The 24,120-nt window shown below is 36.1% G+C and overlaps 1 protein-coding gene across 1 annotated transcript in view; it reads right to left on the minus strand.

Moving 5' to 3' along the window:
• GRID2 (glutamate ionotropic receptor delta type subunit 2) overlaps positions 1–24,120 on the minus strand; it is a 1,321,579-nt gene that overhangs the window by 203,398 nt on the left and 1,094,061 nt on the right. Inside the window, exons 10-11 of the mRNA XM_081813135.1 lie at positions 20,914–21,052; positions 76–271 (exon numbers count right to left, since the gene is read on the minus strand). Coding sequence (XP_081669261.1) covers positions 76–271; positions 20,914–21,052 — 335 coding nt within the window. The remainder of the gene's footprint in view (positions 1–75; positions 272–20,913; positions 21,053–24,120) is intronic.

Raw genomic sequence — 24,120 nt, forward strand, 5'->3', positions numbered from 1 at the left:
AATCTTAATGTAGCAATTCCAATATGGGAGACAAAATAGCAGACTAGACTACTGTAGTAGAACAATGACCAGTACCTTTTGAATGCCTGCTTGGGATTCCAGAACGTTATTCTCTGATCCATTGCTTCTGTTGATCATCCGCCACATTTGGGAATACATGCTGTCCCTTTCAAAAGGATTCATTCCCTTCATGCGGACATGTTCATATACTGCAGAATCCAGTACTGTGCCGTAAGGGATGTCTGTTTGCTTGGAAAGGTCCTGGAGAGATCTTCATTATTAGGAGAGAAGAGAGACACAAGAAAGAGTACTGAATATTTTCAACTGGAAATAAAGTTATAGGAAACAGAGAGAATAATATATGTAAATATAGATGTCAAACTGCTTTTCTTATTTTGTGGTTTCTTAATATTAAAATGTAATATATAAGGAAAATTGCTTTTAGGTGTATGACGCATTAATCATCAGAAGACAAAATTCATTTCTTCATTCCTGGAAGAAAAATGAAAATTTCTAGTGGTAAGGCAATGCTTTTTTTGGTGAACCTTTACTGTGAAAAAACCAAAAACAAAACTAAATCTAGCAATCCCATCAAAACAAAAACAAATTAAGTTATATTGCTGGATAATCAAATAATAATTTAGTTTAAAAAATGCTATATGTTTTAAGCCTTAAGCCTATATTCTTTTAGGTGGCAATGATTAAATATTTTAAAAAATAATTACATTTTGCATAAACAACATGCTTTGAGGTCAAGTGTATACTTAAAAATTAGTATTTATGAGAGTCACTACTTAACAAGTGGCTACTACATACAACCAGCAACTGACATACATTATTCCCACAGCAATGTCCCATTTCTCAGAAGTATTTCACCCATTTTATAGATGAGAAAACTCAGATTGAGAGTATAAGGCATTTGCTCAGTATGGTACAGTCAGTGAGAGATGAGATAAGATTCAAATGTAGATCTGACTGGCTTCAAAGGCTATAGTATTTTATTTTATTATGTTTTTACTGCAAGATGCTGCCTCTTATTTCTATATTGCTATATTTGATTTAACTTTGTGTGCATGCATATGCATGTGTGTGTGGGGGGGGTGTGAGAGAGAGAGAGAGAGAGAGACTTCTATTTGTATTCAAATAGAATAAAATTCATGCCTCTGGAAAGCTGAATATAATTCAGAATATGGTCAGGATTTTCACATCGATCTTTGAGTTATAGATAGTACCTGGTGGTCAGTTTCCTTACATTTAGGTTTCTGAGCCACTCTATACTTTCTAACTTGGAGAACCAATTACTGCTTCTACTGAAACTCATTTGAGTTTGTGTAGGGGTTCAACTCTAATGACTGAGGTTTAAGAACAAATATGCGTCTTTGGCATATTGTTCAAAATTAGACGCTGGCTTATTCAAGCTCACTAACCTCTAAGAATGGCAGCAGATGCTTTGAAACACCATACCATATTTTGAACAAGAATATTCACAGCCCTCCACAACCTTGGGTCATGAATCTCATGTTATGTATACCTCTGACCTTTTGGTCTGTTTCTAGATGGAGTTTGCTAATGATTTCCTGGGGGCCTTTGCAAACAACACTAGCATTGGGCAAGGGTATTGGGAATACTCTTGCCCGTCACCGGTTTCCATCATGTGCAAAACTCTATTGCAAACAGTAAATTATGGGCTGTGTTTGCTAGAGAAGTATTCATACCAATTTCTAATGGTAACTTTCAGCAAAATTTAATCTACATTTTATTGAGTTTTAGGTTGTTGACATGTGTCAGTTATTCAATGGACACTAATATGATAATTCCTCTTTGTTCTATACTTCTGCATAAAATGATGCATTTAAAAATGACTATTTCCAAGGAAAAATTTGCTGGAATATTCTACAACTATTAAACTAATTCTGCCACTTGTAAAAAGATAAAGTGACAGTATGAAGAAAAATTGAGGGCAAAAGCAGGAATAAAAGTGAGCTGCACGTAGCTAGGGTGAAACCTCATAGGAGAATAACAGGGCATCTGCTCCTGCGACATCCCATAATTATCTTGTTAACAGTATAGCAATAAGACTTTTGTTTCCAAAGGCCATTTACTACTCACTGACTGCTGTTTCCAGTAGTAGGAGTGAAACTATTCAAAACATTAACATTTTAACATATTTCCTACTGTTTAGTGGAGGATGCTCTAAAGTGGTAACACAGGAAAAAGAAATGAAACATTGTCAACACAGGTTATAATAGCAATGGCAAATAGCAATTCGTTCAATACCTATAGATACAAGGACCTATGCTAGGTAGTTGTATGGAGCTTGCACCTTCTAGAACTGGAAGGTTTCATGGCTGGAGAAGACCATGTCACAGTTCATCAGAGACCCTCCCAGGATAGGATTGGCCACTTGCTGCTTAGAAGGTTCAGCCATCAATCTCTATTTAACTCTCAGAAACTTTCAATTTGGTGATGGTGAGATCATAATCTAGGGGTAAAATTTTTGTATGCCCATACCTAAATATATAATTTGTTTGCCCAAATAATCATACCAGTAAAATACCATTAAATAAATTAACACTCCCTCTTAGCTTTTCATGAAAAGAAAATTGAAATCAAATGTTAGGATCATTAATTTAATCAGGTTTCTGTGGTATAACATCACCTTCAATATCAGCTTTACAACTTGAATATAGAATTGTAATACAAACAGTTTTGTTGGTGAAACTGATTTGTACACAATAAAAATTTTAAAGGAATTTCTTAATATATTGCCTATGTGAAATTCCTGATGTCAGAAAAAAAAGCATTTTATTTTCAACATACTTCAAATTTAGAATATAGTAGAGCATTTTGTAACTTAGAACAAAGGTATGTTCCCTCTAGCTTCATTTCTGATATCAAGTTCAGTTCATAAATTTGCCTTGAGATATGCTTGCAATAAAAATTACAGCTTGTCTGATTCAGCATCATTCCATTATAGTACACTGAGATAGCACCAGAGGCGACAAAAATAAAATGAAGCAAAACGAAGTGAGCATAAATAGCTTATTATAGAAAGTGAAGGCTGTTTTAGCAACCCAACACAGAAAGAGTGACCATTTTATGTGGTCATTTTGTTACCTTCATGCTAGTAAGATTTTAGAGTAGTATCAGCAGAAATGGTATGGTATGGACCCCTAAAAGAAATCTAGCAAATTATTCTACAGTGGTAATCCTCAAAAAAATTGTATCTGAAGTTCAACATCTGAGTATTATTTAGATATGCCAAGTCATTGTTTTTTGTTTTGTCAAATCATTGTTTTAAAAGCAAAATAATTCTAAAATAATTAATAAGTACCTAATATGTAAATTGATTTACCATGGCAAATGTTGTCATCTCTTTTTTAACAATTAGCAATGCATACCCAGGCCACAGAGGAAATGGGAACATTTAGAGCATTCTAGAAAAGACTTAACTTGGAATGTACTCATACTAATATATTCCGTTTCTCCACTTAATCTCACACAATTCACATTTACCCACATAAAACTCAGCAAATGATCACTCTGCAGTTCTGTTATACCTGAATCCTCCACTCCCAACCCCACACCCCCACTCATGTGCACAGAGTTAAACAAACAAACAAACAAACAAAAAATGATGATTTATAGCTGTGAGTGGTGAATAATAAAAGAAAGCAAATGATGTGCTACTTCCCATCATCTTCTCAAAATTCTACTTTTGTTTCTCCTGGTGTCCTATACTGATAGCAACACGTGGGTACTAAAGAATACTGAGAGCTGATAGGTAAGTGATATTCACTTATTTGCATGAACTTTGCATGTACTTAGAAACTGTAATTTAGGGCACTTCTGTGAAGTCAGTTTCAGGAATCTGGGTGGATCTAGGCTGATTGCAAACTCTTTGCATGAGAAAAATAAACACCTAAGACCCGTCAAGCATAGAAAATTAATTTCGATACATGTGATACTCTGATAGTAGATATTTGTGATAGCAGTAGCTTTGACATCAGGTAAGTTGGATTTCAAAGTCGAGCAGATAGATTATTTGTGAGCAGTGTGATGTTAAAGCCTGTTAACCTGAATTTCCTTATCTATAAATGGAGAGAATGAGAGTGTCTTAGGGTGAGTACAAGAGGACCTGTCACGTCAGCATTCAACCACCTTATCCATTGCTTTATTTTTATTTCATTTTAATTTTTAAAAAAAGATTTATTTATTTTAGTGAGAGAGGGGGAGAGGGAGAGGGAGAGAGCATGAGCAGGAGGGGCAGAGGAAGAGGGAGAGAATCATCAAGCAGACTCCCTGCTGAGTGTGGAGCCTGACTCGGGGCTTGATCTCACGACCCTGAGATCATGACCTGAGCCGAAACCAAGAGTCCGATGCTCAACCGACTGCACCACCGAGGCGCCCCTCTATTGTTTTATATGGAGATTTTTATTACAATGATCCATCTCCTAATAATGCCCTATTTAATAATTTCTAATGGATTTCTGGCATCTGACAGGATGACCTCTTTATATTGATGAAGAGGAGATTCATGAACTGGGGAAGAATTAAAGTTTCATTCCCTTTCCAAGGACAAGATTTTATAAACCTATGATACTGCGTGGTCATAACTTTGAATGTGTTGCTACTTATTTTTCTCTCATATGTTCACATATTTTCCTTTAACATGAGAATAGATCTTACCCATCTACACTTTAAAATTACCCACATAAATCTTTCTTTTCCATCTTCATTTCTTTCTTCAGTTTAAACATTTGAGCTTGGTTTTGTGGAATGTTCACCAACAAACAGCTGCCAGCTCTAGATGGGGACTTGTAAGTCTAGTCCCATTTTTAATGGAATGGAACACGTCAACTTAAGTTATCACATCAGAAGGGATTTTTCTTCAGGGTGAAAAAAATGGAACGTGGTTGATAGGATAGGTGCTAGATGCTTCCGGCAAAGGGGCAGACAGTGGAAGAGAGACAAACAAGTGGGGATGTATTGAAAATGTCTTCCAACTCAGTTCAGGCTCTTTTCTCCCACAGTTTCTTCCTCTGGATGCTGATTTCAGCATCTACCAAAGGAGAAGATATTGTTATAGCTCTAAGAGCCCATCAGTAACCAAATTAAAGGCCTGCCTGGTGCCCACTGCTGTTCAGTGGTTGTAGCTGAGAGTTTGGTGAGTTCAGAGACAAGTTTTCCAGCAATAAATAAATAAATAAATAAATAAATAAATAAATAAATAAAATATTCCAAAATTTAAAACTTAAAAGAACAACTAATATGCCAAATAAAGGTCCACTAGACTGATATTTAGTGTCATTGAGACCTAAGAAGAAGAAGTAAGAATTGAAAAGTGGACTGAGGTAGGTGGTCAGGTAAGGCAGGCCTGCCCCTGAGAGGTACAGCCAACAGCCAGCACTGGGCAACCTCTTGGTTTCTACAAACTTGGGCTTTGAAGGTGCAAAGATTTGAGTTTCAATCCTTGGACAAGTTACTTCATTTTCTCTAAATTGCAATTCATTTCCATATTAAATAGGGAAAATCATAATTTTGTAATAAGGTATGCGGAAGTTTGAAGTAGATACTGATATAAGACACTTAACGTTATTACTTAACACTCTGTAAGTGCTCCATTATTGGTAGTTGCAATTATTAATTTTATTATTATTTATTACTATTACCACTCATTATTGTTATTATTCCTATTATGCTCTGTTGTAATTTTTAGAATTACTTTCTCCTTATTCTTCCCATCAATGAAATTCGTTTCAGATTCCTCACCCATGGGCTTTCTCTTGAGGTCCCCTACCCCATCTAATCTCTCATCAACTTCTGTACATTTTACTTCCTGAATCTTACAAATCTGTCACTACCTTTGTCCTCTCATTGCTAATACTCTCATTTTTCCTATCTAGAGAATCTTTCTTTTTTAAAAGATTTTATTTATTTATTTTAGAGAGACACAGAAAGTGCAAGCAGGAGGAGGGGCAGAGGCAGAGGGAGAGGGACAGAGAGAATCCCAGACAGATTCCATGCTAAGCCTGGAGTCCGATGGGGGGCTCAATCCCAGGACCTTGAAGTCATGATCCGAGAGGAAATCAAGAGTCAGACACTTAACCGACTGAGCCATCCAGGTGCCCCTAGAGATTTATTTCTAAACCTTTTCCCTATCTCTATTCTCATCCCCCTCTAATCCATCCTCCACACCATGGCTAAAGTGTTCTTTCTGATATATAAGTCTGATCCTATCCCTGTCTTATTTAAATACTTCCTATATACCTCATTGCCCTTAGAAAAAATCTCCAACTCCATAGCATTCCACAGCCTGCAAAAATTTGCCTAAAATTTTTTTCCATTCTCAGAAACAAACTTTTGCCTCATTCATACTCCCATTATAGGACAAACAGACCATTTCATCATTCTTTGCTTGGTAGGCATTTGCTCTGCACAAAATGTCTCCTGTCTACCTGGTGAATTCTTTCCCTTCAAGGTCAAGGTCAAACTCAGCTGCCTCTTTAGTGCTCTTCTAACATTTAGAATAGTTCACATTTTAGCATTTTGTTACGAAATTTTGCTTCTTTGTTTAACTCATTAGCATACATGTTGCTGATGCCCATAACTTTTCTTTAAATTCATCTTTGAAACTCAGAACCTAGCCCAGGGTCTGGAAAATAGCAGTCAATGAGGTTCATGTATTTTGGCTACTCTTTTTTACTAGAAACATGCTTTCATCTTGGAAAGCCAGCATTCCCAATCAACAGGCATTGCATAAAAATGGGATTTTTATTATATATTACCAGCCATTCTGTGGGTGACTAATCATGGCCAGCAGTATTTTGTAGTTAAAAACAACAACAACTAATTTTTAAGGGAGCTTTGGAAATTTCTCCTGTAACAAAATCCGCTGCAAAAGTTTTATCAAACCACCAGTGAATTGCTTAATAAGACATTTTGCCATGCATGTAAAATAAATAAATTCGGAGGCAAGGCAAATAAAAAGAAAACGCAAACAAACAGAACTGAAATAAAGTATGTGAAAAAGCTAAAGTTATAGTCCATAGTTCTGGTAAACATAGGACCTGGTACAAAGTGGAATGTCTGTTCCTGAAAGGGATACTTATCTAAGCATTGTGGAAATGGAGCTAGTAAGTAGTGGTTCGTTTGATGAGTGATTTCTGACTAATATTTCAGAAGCAAGCTGAAATGGTGAAGAAAATTGCTCAACTAACTCTGCTAACTGAAATGATTAAAAAATATAAAAGAACTCACGATTTTAGTAGCTAAGGAAGAGATAGGCACTAGAACAAGGAGAGAATAGTCACCTTTGGTAATACTGAGGATTATTACCAAAAACCAAATTAATTTTTTTCTCTCCAGGGTTAAGTTTTTACATAAAGAGGAAGGAGAATGTGTATGCTCTACTTAAAAAAGAATGGACGAAGCACCACAGAAAGGCTTCCCATCTTCTTATTTGCAGCCCAGCCAAGGGCCACTTGTCCTCTGAGAAACCACATTCTGCATTTTAGTAGCTCCTTCTCCTCAATGAAGTTTTCCAAACCCTCTCAGACACAGGTTTATCCAGAAAATCTGATGAAATATAAGGGGATCAAGGGTCAAGGATGGGGCAAGCAAGACTCTTCATGTCAGAAGACAATTTGGATTGCTGATGGCTCAGTCCCTACTGAAGACTCCGTGAGAGCTACTTTAAGTGCATGAGGGGTGCCACTACTTACTGAAAAGAGGCTCAGGGAAGAGTTTAATGTTCTTTAGCCAAGCAATGTTAACTTCCCTTTTTTTAAAAAAAAGATTAAGATCAAAGTCATGTTAGTGGAAGAAATATGGTTTTCTCATTAAAGATTAGATTGTATAGCCTAAAAGTGTAATTTGTGGGGCAGGGTAATTCAGGAAGAACTCAGCCACAGCAATCTTTGTTGGAGCAGTAAAGTAATTTTGTCTTCCTTCCCCTCAAAGTGCCAGAGTTTCTTCCTTCTCAAGACTGCAGAGACAAATTTGAATAATACCAGGGAAGGCAGAGGGCTAGGATTTTTTACTTGTGGACCCAAGGAGAGTTTCCCAAAGGAGGCTCCCTGGATGGAGAGGGTGCTTCATAAGAGGGGCTGCATGAGGACCAAAGAGGGGTGAGGATTTACAGAGGAGGGTCAGAGGATAAGGGTGGCTCCTTGTGAGACACTCAAATAAGGCCTGAATGGTGCAGTCTTTTCCCGTCTCTCTGTTCTGTCCCCTCCACACTCCTGTCCTACATACCTCACCTGCCCTCAAACCTGCCCTTATGGGCCTCAACAGAGTAAATTAGATAAAAGACAGCTTCAGGTCTTTGTCCTGTGAACTTCTTTAGAATATTTATTTGATCTTTACATTTAAGAACTACTTATTTATTTATTTACTTAGGTGTTGAGTTGTGTAAGTTTTTTTATATTTTTTGGCTATTAACCCCTTATCGGATAGATCCTTTGCAAGTATCTTCTCCCATTCTGTAGGTTGTCTTTTTGTTTTGTTGACGGTTTCCTTTGCTCGAGAAAGCTTTTTCTTTTGGTATAGTCCCATCGGTTTAATTTTGCTTTTGTTTTCCTTGCCTGAGGAGACATCTAGAAAAATGTTTCTATGGCTGATGTTTCAAGTGTGCTTGGTCTAGAATAAGTGTAGTAGTACTCATGAAGAGGACACTTCTCCCTTCTGAATGGGTGTCCCGGCATGATAGATCACTAGACACCAAGATGACTCTCAAGGCTTTCCTGAGAGATTTAGAAGTATTTCCTGCACCTTCTCCCTCACAGAGTAGTCAGGGGCATCCCCATCTGCCATGCACTATAGATAAGATGGTCACAGGTAATATTGAAAATTCATATAAAATAGATGATAAAGATGGATATCATGAACTACTTAAGGGAATATCCTCCTGCACTTGGAGAGACTTGCATTCCCGTGCACATTTAAAAGTTAATTTGGTTTGTGGATATGATAGGTCATTTTAGAGACCACAAAGGAGGATGGAAACACTCTGTCTTTTTTATTGCTATTAGGCGTGATTAATAAAAATGATCCTTAAATTCTCTCCAAAATGACAATGCTATACAGATGCGAGAAAATATGGAAAATCTGGGTGGCTTCTCTGACTTGTTGACCCACATTTAAGCTAGGAACTAATTTTGCCACATCATTAATCCTGAATCCTGATATGTGAAAGACACTATATTTTTCTACCTGCTGACAGAATTGTCATTTATGACCCTGCTCTCTATCTTAAATAGTTTATTAGTTAACTAAAGTAGCCTTTCATGATATATGTAGATATTGATGTATACTATTTAAGCAAAACTCCATTACAAAAGGCCCCGGTAGTCTGTGAATTCAATTACCCTGCAATTATCTGTGTAAGGCAGAAAGTATGTGTAGTTTCTTCCTGAGATACCATGAAAAAGATGCAATATTTATTTACCCCAGGACACTATGAACAAATATGGAATTATCCTAAATTTGTATGGTCAGCATTTCATAATGTCAGCATTTGACTATCAGGTGATTGTAAAATTTATGTTAAGATGATATCCTCAAACAATTCAATAGACTTCAATAGAATAGTAGATTTTTATGTTCTTACATCATTGAAAATATAGGAAAGCCCTGACTAATTCTCATGAATTTCCCTGAGGATCCACAAATTTCTAAAGAGTGTTAAGAAAGAACCCAAATAAAATCATAACATCAGATTGTTTGGAAGAGTTCCTGGAGGTATCACGTAATTCGATGATCCATCTTAAGGTATAAAAGCCAGCCTCCAAAAAGGACTTTATTCTTTTCCTTAGGCACTTTACTGACTTAGAAAACTTAACGCCAGGAAGTTCTCATTCATGCCTAACCTACAACTTGCGTATTTCACATAAGCCTCTCATTTTCTTCTCAGTGAAAATGGGCAATAGCTACTGGTCACTTCCAGTACAATATCTCTTTATATAATAAAACACTTCTTTTTCGTTTTCATCCTTTAGCCTTTTCCTTGTTGAGTTAAACACTAAATTCCTGTAGTTCTTACCCATAGGATCTATTACTCATATTTTTTTTTTACATTGTTATTAGCTAAGGCATCTTTTCCTTTTCTATGGTAATTTTTGCATAATTTATGGACCTTATATATAGGTCATGATGGTGCTTAAAAATCCCTGACAACTTTTACACTGCTAGGTGACTTTGGCCATTTTCTTTCATAAACACCAACATTTAATTTCAAATTTGTAATTGACAGATGATTCATTCTGAAACTGTCTTTACCTCTAGTTTTAAATTATCATGGATACACACACACACCAACAGACACACAGACACACAGTTTGTTTTTTTCTATCTCTGAGTGAATTATTACATATTTGTCCCTATTAAGCTTCATCTCACTTATAATCATCTTGTTTAATTTGCCAAGGTCTTTATGAATTCTTGCAGTGTGGTTCTAGTCAATAATCACCCCTACTCAATATAAAGTAATCTGCATGTTTAATAAGCTTACTCCCCATTCTATACTTCAAATCAGCACCGAAAATGTTCATTAGAATCAGGGCCAGTGCTGACTTATGGGAAAAACTTTATTCAATATACGCTCCAAGGCTGACATTGAACCATTGATCATAACCTCACATATAGCCTGCTAACAAGCTGTGATACAATAATACATACTACTACTACACACAAAAAATGACCCAAATAAAATACGATGTAGGTTCAAATAAGGAGTCAATAGTAATTTCTGGTTTTTTTCCCTGTAAGTTCTTTGAAGGAGCTCAAAAACTTTAATCACATTATCAAATTATTCGTAGTGGAAAGAAATAACTGAAGAGAAAGAAGTGACCAAGAATAACAGTAGGGCAAATTTAATAGCCTAGTTGAAGACCCAGTAGAACACTACTGTCAAAGTAATGTGGAAGGTCATTGTTTCAGGGAAGACTGTAATGAATCTATCTAAAAACAAAGATCCTGGCTCTTCATAACACAGAGCAGGAGACCAGGTTTCTACTGATAACTTAATATTACAAATATACAAATATAACAAATACAAAGTATATTTTCCTTCTTTCCAGTGCAGTAGGTCTGTGGATCTCTCCAAAAGAGGTTTTTTTTTTTTTTTTTTAATCATTCAGAGAAATTATGCTCTATTCCCAATTAGGTATATTTCTTTTTTGAGAAATTTCGACTAAAAGTATGCATAAAATGCATGTCCTGATGTCTATAGTCAGGTCTTATTAATAGCCATTCAGATTATAAATGCCCAAAATGTTTTGGAAAGATGCCCCCACCCCCACCCCCAATCCCTGCCCCATTCAGCAGCAATCCTGAGGATTCTGCAGCACTGCTCTGAGAAAATGGCAATCTTCATCTGAAAAAGCAGCCCAGGAAGCTACCCACAGATCTGTTCTTTATCTTCTCAATGACTTGCCATGATCTGGGGCATCTGGCGATTTTTAAACTTTGTCCCTAGGTTAAAAGATCAGGGTTTGAGAAATAGGGGCTGTGGTAGAGATGTGTGTAGTGAATGTGTGTGTGTGTGTATATGTGTGTGTGTGTGTATGTAGGAGTGGAGGAGAAAGTCATTAAAAATAAATTGACTATCTTTAGATGACAGGAGCTTGCAGAGCAACTAAGAGGATCAGAGAACTAATGGGGTCAAAGAGACACTTAGCAGAGGGTGGAGGTCAGCCCATCAAGATTACTGGTGTGATGGAGAGGACAGGGAAAGAAAGGTGAGACAAGAGAAACAGAAAGCAAGAAAAAAAGAAGATATGGTAAACAAAAAGTTTCCTTTCAGTTCTGCCTTATAATCTAGGATTTCTTCTATAAAAATAATATGTGCATATATTGTTATCTGTTATCTCAGACTTTGTTTAATAAGATACCTCCTTTGTGTAGTTGATAGAGAATTGTACAGTTGAAGGGTACGTTGAAAATAACTTAATCCAAACTGTGGAACAAATATTCGTGCAGTGAGAGGAGGAATGGATCACATTTTTAAAGACAGGAAGCTAAGGTAAAAAGTGGTTTAAAAACTTGCCTTATTCTTTAGTAGCAAGAACAAGGCTTGAACCCTTGAACTAGGTCTCCAGCCTCCTTCAGAATTGTTCTGCCCAACAGCCCTGCCTGCCAATCCCATTGTCACTATTTCTATCACATACTCTTTCTACATTAGTTTCACAAACACATGCCCCATACTCCAACTAGCTCTTCTGAAATGACTCAACCAAGTACTCCTGAGTATAGGGCTTTTATCATATCCACATACTGGTGGTAGACAGAATTTATTGATTCAGCTGATTTCAGGTAAGGAAGGAAAACAAAAAATAAAGAGGAGACAGGAATGTATATTTTCAATTTCTTAATAGGTTTCTGGGTTGAGATGATGAAGGCTGGGGAGAAAGAAAGAGCGGAGGACTTGACTTGCTTAGGATAATTGCTTGTCAAGAAGAAGATCATGTTAGGGGTTGTGGGCACTTACTAGTTTGGCGAAGTTTTCATCTCGGTGAGCTCAGTGTAAATAAGAGTCTATAGCAATGCTAATATAGCCCTGTTCCTGGGAGTCACAAATAAAGTGGGAGACAAGTTTTAATTAAATGCTCACTGAAGGGTGGCTTTGAAAAACTCTGAGAGTTTTTATTTTTTTCAAAAAGAGAGAAAATCATGGCCTATAATATCTAGATGGCTATATGTTTATAAAACAGCCATCACTGTAGTACTTAAGTGCTTTGACAAGTAAGCCATTTCAACACCGAACAACATAGAGGAAGGAGATGAATGTCTTCCTCCGTCTGTGGTGTCTGTGTACTCTGAAGCTAAGCCTATACAATTCTGTACTAAACTGAAACACAGAAGTGGTATGAATCAGGCCCAGCTCACTTCAGCGACCTTGATTTTGGCTGTTCCTAATAGAGTGTGCAATTCCCTGCTGACAGCCATCAAGTAGCCTCCCACTGGAAGCCTGAAGTGGGTGAGACACTAAGAAAACCTCAAAGGCATACCAGCTGGGGGCTCCTTCTCTTATTCTGGAATAACGGCTCACAAAAATGGCTTTCAGATTTCTTCCGGATTTGTTACGAGGTATATAAACAAGTAGTGAGGTTCCACAGTCTCAGGCCAGATTCTAAGAAACCCCTTTCTGGTTCATTATTTACTGAATATTTACCTGTAACCAACTATGTACTCAGTAAGCTACTACATAAGGCGCCGTGCTGATGAAAAGGTGATAAAACCACCCTCAAAAATATACATTTTAATTGAGAAGGTAAAACAAGCAGAATACTGCCCCAGCACTAGGTAATTCAGGGTGTAAGCCAGGTAGATGCAATGTGGTTTAAAAAAAAGAGACCCTGAATCTAGTTATGAACACCACGGGGAAGGCTACACAGAGGAAGTAGCATTTGAGCTGTGCTAGGAGAGGGCAAATTGAAGAGGAGTCAAAAGAGAAAACTTGCCTGACAAGCAGATGTCCTGACCCAGGGTCAGTGCGGGTCACTGTCAGTAGCAGATTGACCGTAGTGATGGTTAATCAAGCTAAGGTGAGAAAACAGTGAATTATTCAGCCAAGTCCTTATTTATATTTACTTTCGGATAAGGCTTCCTGACAGCCAGTGTTTTTTGGGTTTTTTGTTTGTTTTTTCCTTCTTCTTCTTCTTCTTCTTGTTCTTCTTGTTCTTCTTTTTTTAACATTTGGGGGCTTGGAGGATTAAATGGCGTGACACGAAGACCACACCCAGGAAGAGGATTAGGAGGAAGGTCTGTGGCAGCCGTGCCTGAAGCAAGAGCAGTAACAACAAGGAGCTTCGAGGTCTAGGGGAGCTGGTAGAAGGAATAATTGAGTGTATGGAATTGTGGACAAAACAATAAAAATGATAGTGATCAGCACCACCGAAAAGGGTGGAGGGAAGAACAGGCCAAGGAATCCACGTGACCTCCTAGAGAAGAAGCAGAAAAATGGAAGCAAACGTATAGTGTATCCAGGAACTGTGCTGGTCTCTTTGTTTCCCATTTATTCTTTACATCAAACCTATGAAGCTGAACATATTATCTTTTACCGTTAGGGAAAATAAGGCTTAAAATGATTATGGAAAATGACAAGATCATTCAGCTAATAAGTGGCAAAGGATTTGAATGCAGATTTATTTAAATTCATGGTCTCCTGTGCCTGTTTCTAGGATACCACGTAACTTAGAAATATCTGAAATTAACTTAGCTAAATTCAGCCATTGATTCTTTCCTGCAGAACTCTTTATTTTTCAGAAAACTTACAGTGACCCTTATGGTTTTCATTCACTCATTTATTCATTTGTTTATTTATTTCATTTGATAAAGATTTAGTGTATTTGCTAATTGTAATGATATGGTCCACTGATTAGGACAAGGTTTCTAGTGCCAGATTGCCCAGGTTTACTATCCTAGCTTTTGGTTTATCATCTTCACAATGGAGATGAAAACAACATAGGTCTTATGGGGCTATTATGAGAATTAAATGAGAAAATCTAAGCAAAGCATTTAGGAAAGTGTCTGTCATATAGAAAGCACCCAGTAATGTTAGCCGCTGTTATTATTAATACTATGCGCCAGGCATTCTGGGACACACTAAGAGCACAAATGTGAATATGGCATGGCCCTTGCCTTTGAAGAATTTATACTCTCAAAGAAAAGACACATGTATATTGGCTAATTGTGCTTGTGCAAATGGATGATGCGGAAGAGAAGGGAGTTCTGGGTCATTTCAGGGAAAGGGGACAGCATGTAAGCTCCATGGAAATATCAAAGTCCTCCAAGAGTGGCTTAACTGGAGCATGAATAAGTGTGAGAATGGATTACAGTTGGTGCCAGTAGAGAAATGAGGCTGGGTCAGCTTTTGAAGGATTCACTATGCTTGGCTATGGAGTTGCACTTTATTTTGATTGGATGTAGTAATAATGGAGGTTTCCAAACCAATTTTAAGGACGGAGGAAGGTAACCATCCGGACTCCACACTCGGGATCATAAGCTCGAATGAGAAGAGAATGGGATAGAGGGGAGTAATAGTTGAAGTAAGAGAAAAGAGAGTAAGAAGTGAAACAGTAAGCAGGGAGACTTGGGATCGTACCCCTGGGCATTTATGCCAGAGAAATGAAAACATATCTATACAAAAACAGAAATGCTCATAAATGCCCTAAGCAACTTTATTTGTAATAGCCAAAAACTTGGAATCAACAAAAATTCCATGCAGTAGGTAAACTGTTAAGCAAACTGGTACATCCATACCAGAGATTACTACTCGGCAATAAAAAACAATGAACTATTGATGCATGCAACAACTTGGATAGATCTCAAGGGCATTATGCTGAGAGGGGGGGAAAAGGGGCTATTTCAAAAGGCCACACAGTGTATGATTCAACTTATATAGCACTCTTGAAAGGATAAAAATCACAGGAATAAAGGACATAATAGTTATTTTTTTAAAAAGATTTTATTTATTTATTTGACAGAGAGAGACACAGCGAGAGAGGGAACACAAGCAGGGGGAGCGGGAGAGGGAGAAGCAGGCTTCCCACTGAGCAGGGAGCCCGATGCGGGGCTTGATCCCAGATCCCTGGGATCATGACCTGAGCCGAAGGCAGACAACTCAAGCCATCCTGGTGCCCCAAGGACATAACAGTTATTATTAGGGGTTGGGGAGGGTGAGGAAGAAGAAGTGTAGAATGAGGGAGATATTTGTAATGATAGGATAGTTTTAGATCTATTGCAGTGGTGGTTATACATTTTGTACATGTAATAAAATGGCATAAAGCTATTTGCATACATTGTATCCATGTCAATTTCCTTGTTTCGATATTGGACTATAATTACTTAAGATGTAACCATGGGGGGGTACTAGGTGAAGGGTACATGGGATCTCACTATGCTATATCTTCACAACTTCCTGTGTATATATAATTACTTCAAAATAAACTGTTAAAAGCTTGTTTAAATATTAATAGAACATATTGCAATATGGCAAGCTATGGATTATTAACACTTTGTCCTTCAAAATTTACAGTATTTTCCTATTTTCTCAATATAGCCCTGTATTACTTCGAAAATGCATTAAATTTACTGAAAATAAGTCTGACTTATTTTTCGATGGCTTAAGGCTAAAAATAATTAACAGGCAGGATAAAATCCATGAATAGCAGACATTGAGATGCAACTTTTCTGCAAAATTGCATCTGAAAAGTCATCCAATCAGAGTGATTTCTAGAATTTTCTCACATTAGTAACTCTCTTCTTCCCTACCTGTTTAGTTACGAGGTAGTTAACCACATTTTCTCTTATAAAAAAATAAACTAAGTCAATATTCCTGCATCTGCTATAAATGTAACTGTTAGCCTAGTTTCTCAAGCCACATTTCTCTTAAATTCCCTTAAGCCTTTGGTATTTTCAAATTAAACAGCCCTGAAACAAGAAGATATGTGATTCAGGTTTATATTAAATAGAAACCTACTAGTTTCCATACACTTCTACATCTTTTCTCTCCCACCCAAGCTCCTCTCCAGAGATAAAGCTGTCTTTCTTCAATGATGTCACTCTCCAGGAAAATTTCCAAATTCTTCAACAAGCTTTATCATGCTCTTCAGGATTTGGTTCCACTTTCCTTTTCTATTTCATTTCCTGCCACTCTCACATCACCCATCTCAATCCAGGAAGGAAATTAACAGATTTTGATCATCTGCCCTTTGCTAGACACTCTCCCAGGAATTTCATACCTCTCTTGCTTTTGCAAATATTCTCCAGGAAGCCATCCCTTCAGTCTTTTGAAATTCATCTTTCAAGATCAAACTCTCAGATGATACCTCTGTGATATCTGATAGTTTTTTACCTTTCTCCTCCCCCTCTTCTCCAAATTATTGAATTAAATCACTCCTTTCCTGTGTTCACACAGCATTTCACAAATAAATCTATCATAGCTCCTATGTCATTAAATTTTACACTGCTATGTCTCTAACTAAATTGTGACCCAGGGATAATATCTAAATATCTTTGTAGATTCAATACCTAATGTGATGTTTAAATATATATATGTTCAGTTAAATTAAATAAATGAAGCTAATATATTTAGTTTTTATAGTTAGAAATCCCTCCATTTCCAAAAAGCAGGATTATAATGATCTCTTTGAATAGTAACTTGCTAAAGATAGTTACATAGTTTTGTGCAGGCAAAGGAAAGAAATAAATAATTTCATTAGAGAGCACCTGCCATTTCTACCATTCTCTCTGTACCGACCTGGTGACAGACTTAGATTTCTTTTTTTTTGGCTCTCAGATCATAGATTTCCTGACCCCTGAGGAAGGGTAGGCTCTTTTTTTTTTAATGTTTTTATTTTATTTTATTATGTTATGTTAATCACCATACATCATTAGTTTTTGATGTAGTGTTCCATGATTCATTGTTTGCATATAACATCCAGTGCTCCATTCAATACATGCCCTCTTTAATACCCATCACCAGGCTAACCCCTCCCCCCACCCCCACCCCTCTAGAACCCTCAGTTTGTTTCTCAGAGTCCGTAGTCTCTCATGGTTCATCTCCTCTTCTGATTCCCCCCCTTCATTTTTCCCTTCCTACTATCTTCTTCTTCTTCTTTTTTTCAACATATAATGTATTATTTGTTTCAGAGGTACAGGTCTGTGTACAGTCTTACACAATTCACAGCGCTCACCATAGCACATACCCTCCCCAATGTCTAGACAGACTTAGATTTCTAAGTTCAGGGCTATTTCATAGTCTATTGTGTGTCACTAAGAAAAACAATTGCTCAATGTTTTTTTTTCTTTTCCAAATGTGAGCAAATGTGGATACAAAAGTCCTGTTATTGGTATGCTAAGGAAAAAGGAGTCTCCTCCAGTGATAGGATAGAATATGGATCTCTTTTTGCATATACTTGGAAAGAAATTTATCCCAAATTAGTTTATTCAGTGACTACATGAAGTCAATATTTGTTTAGTCCAACCTCAAACATTATGGTGAGTGAATGCTTTAAACATAAAAATATGGTGGGAATTTGGGATCTCTTTGAATAGACCCAAGCTTACTTACAGCCCCAGGAAATGAAAGACCTCAGTTTTCACCTCCAAAGACCAATCTGATTCTAAAGTTATTAATGACCATAACTGTACAACTGTGATTTCCTTCACAGCTCTTTTCACCTTATATATGAAAGAAGTAGGTTTTTGAAAATTGCATCACAACAAAGACTGATGGAACCAATGTTCATGATGTTATTACCCAGTGTTTACTCTGAAATTACCTTCAAAACTTCACATGCTCCATATCACCATTGCCAATTTTAGCCTGGTTACCAGTAGAAAAAAAGTACATTCCATTTGCTAGGTATCTAAAAGCAATTAGCTACCTGTTGTTACCATTCAATCACAATGAACAAGTCCAAATGTCATTAGAGTTTTGTAGAAATTGCATATTTTTTTCCTTCAGAAATTGAGCTGTCTAACCTCAATATTACCCACCCCAACTGTGTCATCATCTGTCATATGACATCATATCAAGCAGCAGAACAGAGTTATCATTGAAGGGGTATGAAATTAAGCTTGGGAATTATCTTTTCAGGGAAAATTCACTTTCAAAATTTTAATTAATGGCAAGTGCCAACTAGAAGGTTAGATGTGGATAAATATCTAATTTTGAAAAAGGGGTAAATTTTGTAAAATGTATTCAGTTCCTCAAGAATAAATCTATTGGATTTTTCTTACCAAACTGTAAGAGTTTCTGTCAACTATCTGTTCAGAAGTAGCAGCTTTTCCCCCCTCTCACACTGACTTCCCTCTAACTATCTCTGTCCCTCTGGGTCTGGAGAAGCAATTTTGGGAATGAACATGTGGCTGGTATATGTGTGCCAATGACATGGCAAAAATGAGCTGAAAAAGGTGTATTGACAAACATTGCTTCATTTAGTGATGAGCAAATCTTATGAATATAAATGATTAAGGAGCATGATATTGGATGGTATTGTGTGTTTTGTCTGTTCTAAGAAAAATTAAACTTGGAATTTTCCAAGGAAGTTTGACATTAGTTGCAAACGGAACTTTAAATGTTTCCAAGAAACATTGCCGGCAATTATGGTTACCAATGCAGCTGAGGCATGAAATTAGAAGATATCTTTAAGTTTGGGGAGAGAATCAGGCTTCTCTTAATTCCTTTGGCTCTGATTTTCCCCTTTCAAAATTAGTCTAGTGATAAGATTAGAAGGAAGGGAGATTGATTATACCCACTGTTGACTTTTAATAATGTGAGCTGGCATTAGAAAGAAATAATTTTTTAAGAAATGAAGGCTCAGTTATTGTGGATTGTGGAACTATACTCGTGGGAAACATCATGTGAAATTACGATCTTTTTTCCATTAGGTTTTACCTTTAGAGAAACCTTATGAGTGTAAACATTTGATAGAGGCTTCTGCTCCCACTGCTATTGCATAAAAGTCAAGATACAAACTAATGCTGGCAAAGTTGGTAATGACTAAATAGTTCAGATACACACACACACCATGAGGTCTGCAACCCCAGGGAAGCAGATTAGACGAACAAAACTGTAAAAACCATCACTAGATAAGGAAAAATTTCAGTGGGTAAGACCATGGATTGGTATCGGATTGACATGGGTTAGACTTCCAGCTCTGACACTATTGGCTATGTGATCTTGAGAATTTAACTTGCAAACTTCTGTTTCTTCATCTACTTTCAATAACTGGATGAAATAATTAACTGTCTGTTATGATTATTAGTTGAATTTGGGGGTTTGAATGTATACCACAGGCAACTGAAAAAATATATCCTACTTCTTTATAGATCATTAATTTTTGATTTTCTTTTTAGTATTGTGTTATAACGGTTTTGTGGCTATTAATGGACTTCATTTACAAATTTTTCTAAAGGGAAGAATAACTCTTACATTTTCCTTTAAGAATGAATTAAATCCCTAATGAATTTCTTAACAAATCTAATTATTCATAATTTTGAATTGTCAGTTTTGTTGAGAATGAATGTTCTTCAACTCTAAGACAATTCACCCTATCTCATTTTTGGATGAATAAAACATTTTCAGGAAAATGTTTCTGAAAACAATATACAGAACATTATGTTCTAATAAGGCAGAAGTTGTACTGTGGTGCTGATCGGATGGCATGAAACCACAAAAGCAGAAGTGGCTTTGCCAGCTCATAGGCCTTTGGACTCTCGGGGCTCGTGGGAGTGGCATTCATGAACTGAGACATTGACTTAGGTAACTTTTAGGATTTAAGTAAGTGCACCATTGTTGGTGACAACTTGCCACCCCTGCAGCTGAACAAGCAGCAGTAATAATGACCACAGTAGCTATGACATTAGCTACAATGTAATGAAGAGACAAAGAGAATGTGGTTTTCTCTCTTTAGAGATTCTTTTATCTCTCTCCCTCTTCCCCTGGCCCCTTCTCTCTCTCTCTTTCTCTTTCTCTCTCTTCCCCTACCTGTCATCTATCAATCATCTAATGTCTATCCAACTATTTACTCAGACAGTGCATAATGGGGCAGACTCAAGATAAAAACTGGTATTGTCAAACTTGAAATATATATATATTTTAGTATGACTCTTTTTCCTTCATTTTTACAACGTTGCCCAAACATTGTCATACTTTGTGGAAGCTAGAATACTGAATATGTGTTTTTCTTCCAGGAAAATGTAGGAAGCAATATTAAAATTATACCCAGAATTTTATTTTATAAAAAATGTTCTATAATACAGCGATAATTGCATATCACAAAATTAAGCCTTTATTCAAAAGGAGGATGTAAATTTATTATCAGATACCTCATACTTATTTAAATAGCTTTGGCTAGTCTTGTCATTCCTCATGCTTTATGGCTACTGGAATCTTTGTCTACTTACTGGATGGAGCTTTCAATGCGGGTAATAGTGAGGAAAGCAGCAAGATTTGCTGTGTAAGATGAGATGACAATCAATGCAAATAACCACCAAGCCCCCATCATCATTCGAGTAGCCAGAGTCGTGTATGGGACCTCTCCACCTGTGGAAAGAAGCAAATAGAATAAAAGAACATCAACAAGTATTTATTGAGAATCTGAGGTCATTCACAATCAATACCAAATTAACTTTTAGGTTAATTTTTAAGTACTGAAAAATCTTTTGACCTAACAACATCAGCGTGGATTTCTGTATTTTGGTTATGTTTATTACTTCATATTTAATTCCCTTTTATGATGCTATGTAAGACCCAGCCAAAAAGAAGCATGATACATATTTAGTATAACTTGTTTCAGTGATACTTCTTCTAACTTCTTGTTCAAACTTAGAATTAATTATCCTCTTATTATAACCACAGATAGCTACTTTATTTCCAAATGCTTCATTATTCAGTAGTTAGGTGATGTTAATACTATTATGCCCATATTTAATATAACTTTCCAGATTTCTACTTCAATAAATAATATTGAAAATTATTTTTTGGTTAATTTCCCTAGAATCATAGGTTACTTTTATATGTATGTATATATATATTTATATATAACATACAATATGTATAATTATTTTATATATATATATCACATCTTCTTTATTCATCTATTGACGGACACTTGGGTTGCTTCTATATCTTGGCTATTGTAAATAATGCTGCAGTGAACATAGGGGTACATATACCTTTTTAAAATTAATTTTTAAAAATTCCAGTATAGTTAACATACAGTGTTATATTAGCTTCAGGTGTATGATACAGTGATACAACAATTCTTTTTTTTTTTTTTCTTTTTAAGATTTTATTTATTTGGCAGAGAGAGACACAGCAAGAGAGGGAACGCAAGCAAAGGGAGTGGGAGAGGGAGAAGCAGGCTTTCTGCTGAGCAGAGAACCCGATGCGGGGCTCGATCTCAGGACCCTGGGATCATGACCTGAGCCGAAGGCAGACGCTTAACGACTGAGCCACTCAGGTGCCCCCGTGATTCAACAATTCTATACATTACGCAGTGCTCATCATGATAAGTGTACTGTTAATCCCCTTCACCTATTTCACCCATTTCCCCACCCACCTCCCCTCTGGAAACCATCAGTTTGTTCTGTATAGTTAAGAGTTTGTTTCTTGGTTTGTCTCTCTCATTTTTTTTTTCTTTTGCTTGTTTGTTTTGTTTCTTAAATTCTACATATGAGTGAAATCATATGGTATCTGTCTTTCTCTGATTGACTTATTTCACTTAGCATTATACTCTCTAGCTCCATCCATGTTGTTGCAAATGGCAAGACTTCATTCTTTTTTATGGCTGAGTAATATTCCATTATATATACCACCTCTTCTTTATCCATATATCAATGGACACATCAACAATTTCTTTAAATGTAAACAGATTAAATTTTCCAATTAAAAGACATAGAATAGATGAATGGATAAAAAAAAATCAAGATCCGACAATATGGTATCTACAAAGACTAACTTTAGTATTAAAGATACATATAATGAGACTGAAGGAAAAAAGAATATTTCAAGCAACATTGATAACAACAATAACAAAAAGCAGGGACAGCTATACTTATTTCAGACAAAACAGACTTTAAACTAAAAATGATAAAAAGAGACAAAGAAGGTCATTATGTAATAAGAGGGTCAACATAGAACAATTACAAATATTTATGTTCCCAGCACTGGAACAGTTAAATACATAAAGCAGAAACTAACAGAGTTAAAGAGAAATAAACAGTAATACAGTAATAGGTGAGGACTTCAATATCTCTCTTAACAATGGATAGGTCATTCAGACAGAGAATCAATAAGGAAACAGTGAACTTAAAAAACACTGTAGACTAAATGGACCTAACAGAGATAAACTAAACATTTTATCCAAACAGTAGCTACACATTCTTCTCAAGTGCACATGAAGCATTTTCTACAATAGAGCATATATTAGAACACAAAACCTGTCTTAGAAAATTTAGGAAGATTAAAATTATACCAAGTATCTTCTCTGACCACAATGGCATGAAACTAGAAATCAATAACAAGAGGAAACCTGGGAAGTCATGAACACATGGAAGTTAAGCAACACTCTCTTGAACAACCAATGAATTAAAGAAGAGATTAAAGGAGAAATAAAAAAGGTTTCTTGACACAAATGAAAGTGGAAATATAATATACCCCAGCTTGTGGAATACACCAAAAGCAGTTCTAAGAGGCAAGTTCATAGCCATAAACACCCGTATTAAGGAGCAAGAAGAATCCCAAATAAACAACTTAACTTTAGGCCATAAGAAAGTAGAAGAAGAAGAAACTGAGCCCAAAATTAATAGAAGAAAGAAAAGAATAAATATTAGAGCAGAAATAAATCAAATATATAACAGAAAAACAATTGAAAAGATTAACCAAACTAAAAGTTGATTCTTTAAAAAGATAAACTAAATTGACAAACCCTTAACTAGAATAAACAAGGAAAAAAAGAAAGAATCCAAATCAATATAACTATAAATAAAAAGGAGACATTATAACTGATACCAGAGTAATTCACAGGATCATAAGAGGCTACTATGAACAACTATTCACCAATAAACTGGACAACCTAGAAGAAATGGAAACATTCTGAGAAATGTGTATAATTTTCCAAGACTGAATCAGGAAGAAATACAAAATATGAATACAACATTTACTAATAAGAAAATTGAGTCAATAATAAAATATCTCCCAACAAAGTAGAGCCCAGGACCAGATTGCTTCACTGGTGAATTTTACCAAACATTTAAAGAATTAACAACAATCTTCAAACTCTTCCAAAAAAACAGAAGAGGAGGGAATCCTCTCAGACTTATTTTAGGAAGCCAGCTTTATCTTGCACCCAAACCAGGAAAGGACACTAATGGAAAGAAAAACCATAGGCCAATATCCCTGATGAATACAGATGCAAAAATTCTCAATAAAATCGTAGCAAACAAAATACAGCAGCACATTAAAAAGAATCATTCACCAAGAAAAGTGGAATTTATCCCTGGAATGTAAGGATGGTTCAACATACGCAAATCAACAAATGTGATACAAGACATTAATTAATTAATTTCATTAAGAATGAAAGAAAATAATCATAATTATCTCAATAGATG

Source organism: Leptonychotes weddellii, chromosome 2 (genome assembly GCF_054177405.1).
Source record: "Leptonychotes weddellii isolate Sample4059 chromosome 2, ASM5417740v2, whole genome shotgun sequence".
Lineage (NCBI taxonomy): Eukaryota > Metazoa > Chordata > Mammalia > Carnivora > Phocidae > Leptonychotes > Leptonychotes weddellii.